This window comes from Ursus americanus, chromosome 14, assembly GCF_024610735.1.
Source record: "Ursus americanus isolate L20-20 chromosome 14, mUrsAme1.1.p, whole genome shotgun sequence".
Taxonomy (NCBI): domain Eukaryota; kingdom Metazoa; phylum Chordata; class Mammalia; order Carnivora; family Ursidae; genus Ursus; species Ursus americanus.
Window position 1 is genome coordinate 62,860,315 of NC_142140.1, and position 3,044 is coordinate 62,863,358.

The 3,044-nt window shown below is 66.5% G+C and overlaps 2 protein-coding genes across 3 annotated transcripts; one reads left to right on the forward strand and one right to left on the reverse strand.

Moving 5' to 3' along the window:
* Window positions 1–120: 120 nt before the first annotated feature.
* TMEM88 (transmembrane protein 88) lies at window positions 121–1,279 on the forward strand. Its single transcript, XM_045797333.2, has 2 exons — window positions 121–473; window positions 608–1,279. Exons 1-2 carry the CDS (start codon window positions 264–266, stop codon window positions 875–877), a joined length of 480 nt encoding a protein of 159 aa, XP_045653289.1. The 5' UTR covers window positions 121–263; the 3' UTR covers window positions 878–1,279.
* A 533-nt stretch (window positions 1,280–1,812) lies between these two features.
* On the reverse strand, window positions 1,813–2,995 carry NAA38 (N-alpha-acetyltransferase 38, NatC auxiliary subunit). Of its 2 annotated transcripts, XM_045797332.2 has the most exons (3): window positions 2,505–2,743; window positions 2,131–2,314; window positions 1,813–1,969 (listed from the first exon to the last, which is right to left on the reverse strand). In XM_045797332.2, exons 1-3 carry the CDS (start codon window positions 2,583–2,585, stop codon window positions 1,857–1,859), a joined length of 378 nt encoding a protein of 125 aa, XP_045653288.1. In that variant the 5' UTR covers window positions 2,586–2,743; the 3' UTR covers window positions 1,813–1,856. The 2 variants fall into 2 exon arrangements, with proteins under 2 accessions (XP_045653288.1, XP_045653287.1); XM_045797331.2 differs by having other exon boundaries at window positions 2,131–2,995.
* Window positions 2,996–3,044: the final 49 nt, after the last annotated feature.

The window sequence follows — 3,044 nt, forward strand, 5'->3', positions numbered from 1 at the left end:
GATAACGTGCTGGTGCTAGCGGGGCGCGCGCTGGGAGGGGGGCTGCCAGGCCGGGCCCACCGCGCAGACCCCGGCGGGGCGAGCCCCTCCCCGAGGCGCCTGTGGAATGTCCAGAGCGCAGGTCCGCTCCTCGGGCTGGGGGGGTGCCTAATCCTGGAGCCGCATTCCAGGATAAGGGGGGGTGGGGAGAGGCCGGGCCGGGGGAGGGGCAGGAAAGAGGGCTATAAGGGCCGCGGCCCAGGCGGGCGGGAGCCAGGCAGGCCATGGCGGATGTCCCCGGGGCGCAGCGACCGGCTCCCGGCGGCGGCCCAGAGCCCCGGGACCCCCTGGACTGCTGGGCCTGCGCTGTGCTGGTCACGGCCCAGAACCTGCTGGTGGCTGCCTTCAACCTCCTCTTGCTGGCACTGGTGCTGGGGACCATCCTGCTACCCGCTGTCACCATGCTAGGCTTCGGCTTCCTCTGCCACTCCCAGGTGAGCGTGTGCCCCGGCGCGTGCGGGTGAGCGCGGCCCTTCGCGGCGAGGGTGGCGGTGGGGTCTGCGGGCCACAGCTCCCCCGCCCGGGCTGTCCGGCCTGGTTGGGCCTGACGCCTGCTCTCCTCCCACAGTTCCTGCGCTCCCAGGCGCCCCCTTGCACCGCGCACCTGCGGGACCCGGGCTTCACGGCCCTGCTGGTCACCGGATTCCTGCTCCTCGTGCCGCTGCTCGTGCTGGCCCTGGCCAGCTACCGCCGCCTCTGCCTGCGCCTCCGCCTGGCCGACTGCCTCGTGCCCTACAGCCGAGCCCTCTACCGGCGCCGGCGCGCCCCGCAGCCGCGGCAAACCCGCGCCTCACCGGGGTCCCCGGCCGCTCCCACATCAGGAAAGGTCTGGGTCTGAGGACCCTCGAGTCAAGAGCCACCCAGACGACTGCCCCCACTCCCAGTCGGCCCAAGGACTTCAAGCCCCGGGGTCTCCCGACCTACCCCGCCCCCTCCCCTGCCTAAGCCGGGTCCCAGCATCCCTTCGGGGGAACCGGAGCATCCGTGGACCCAAAGCTGGCGGAAATCCGCCACACCCCGGAAAACCCACTTTCCTCCTCCTACCTAGATCTGAATCCTGAACATCTGGGCTGGACCCTGCACACACCCCACCACTCCACCTCCCCCGCCCCACCGCCCGACAACTCAACCTCGTGTCCTCCTTTTCTGGTGCAGCTCCTCTAGTATTTACGGGCTGGGGGGGGGGCGAGGTGGAGGGGAAGGAGTGACCACGCATCAATAAAGAATGAACTGAATGCGTTCCTGGGATCCTGTGAACAGAGGGATGGCACAAATCCCGTCACCGCCGCCCTGTGCCCAGGAGCAGGAAACAACATGGGGCGGGGGGCGGGGGCTCAAGAGCGCATCCTTCAGCCTCCCGGGGGCCTTCCCTTATCGCGGTAGCCCGTTCTTCCTGGCCAGACCCCAGAGCTCCGTCCCTGACCCTAAAGTCACCGCCCCCTCAATAGAGTGGAGAGGGCCCGGCCTCGGTCGCCTGCCCTGCTCCCCTTGGGGACCCGAGCCCGTTCTCTGACCCCAGCTTGGAGGAACTCAGTGTTGCCAGGCCGGGGAGGGAAACAATGGGCCTTCCGGAGCAGGATGACACCCCCTCATACCACAATTCTGGAGCAGCAGCGTGGGAGGGAAGATGGAGGGGCCCACCCTGGGGCCTGCTGGTCCTTATTCATCCCCACCCCCGAACCACAGGGACCCTCCGGCTCCCCTGCACGTCCAGGTTGGGGAAGGAGCATTGAGAGTGCTCCCGACATCCCAGCTACACTCGGACACAAGGCATTTCGTTTCAGGTTTAATGGTCTGCAAAGCATGCGCGATCGTGGTCAGAGATAGGGAGGCCCTGCCAGGCTCTCCCTCTGCACCTCAATAGAAACGATGTGGTGGCCGGGTACCATGGCCAGGCCCAGTACACGGGGTTCCCCTGCAGAGAAGGAATCTGGAAAGAAGGGTCAGAGAGTATCAGGCAGGCAGGCCGGCGTCGGTCCCGCCCCTTCTAGCCCCAGAAAACAGGGGTGCAGCCAGACACTGAGGGGGAAGCGCCTTGCGGGGAGGCTCCGCCGCATTCCCAGGTGGGCGTGCACCCCCCCGGGCACTGACCCGAAGGCTTGAGGAACTCCTGCGCCGAGCCCAGGATGACATTGCAGTCGCGGTCGGTGCAGAGGAAGCAGCCGACCAGGGTCCGTCCATCTGTCATGCGAATGCGCATGGTCTTGTTGAGCAGCGCCTCCAGCTGCTGCCGGGCCCGCGCGGCCGGCGAGTCCTCGCGCTCCCCGTCTGAGTCCTGCGCGGGGCGGGACACGCGCTGAGACGGCACCGCCCCGGCGGCCGCCCACCCGCGGAACCACAGCTCCCGACAGCCCTCGGGGCGCTCCCACCGAGCCCAGAGGCTGCCGGGAGCTGCAGTTCCCCCTCCGGCCCCCCATCTTGCTCCCAGGCTGCCCCTCGATCCCAGAACCCGAGCCCGCGCTAACCCCTGCGCTGGAGCTGCTTTGACGCCGGCTGCAACAGCCATTCTCCTCTCGTAGCAGCATGGTTGGTCCAGCTCCGGCCATTTGCCCCGGGGCCTCCTCGGGGCCCTTCAACTTCCTAAGAACCTTTCGGGTCCGGCGGTCTGAGATCTCGCGAGCGCTCCCGACCTCTTTTCTTTCGCGAGATCACCTCTCCTACTCTTCCTCGTAGTCGTCGTCGTCTCCTGGGCAACTGCAGAGATCTCGCGAGCTTCTCCTACTTCCCCCGGGCTGGGGCTCGCTGCGGCCTATGGCGCTGGTTTTCTTAAGATATCGCGAGAAGTTTCACCTCTTTAGTTTCATAGCCTTCAGGAACCCTGGAATTTAGCGAGACGAACTTTTCTCGTAATCGCACTCGACTCCCTTCCTCCCTTGCTTTTCTGCCTCGCCAGTCAGTCCTAAATATCCCCTCCAGCCCAGACCACTCGGAAAACAGAGGACGTTCGCTTTCCCCCCGGACCTCGGAGGACGCAACTCAATTACTTGAAAGCCAGACTCAGACTA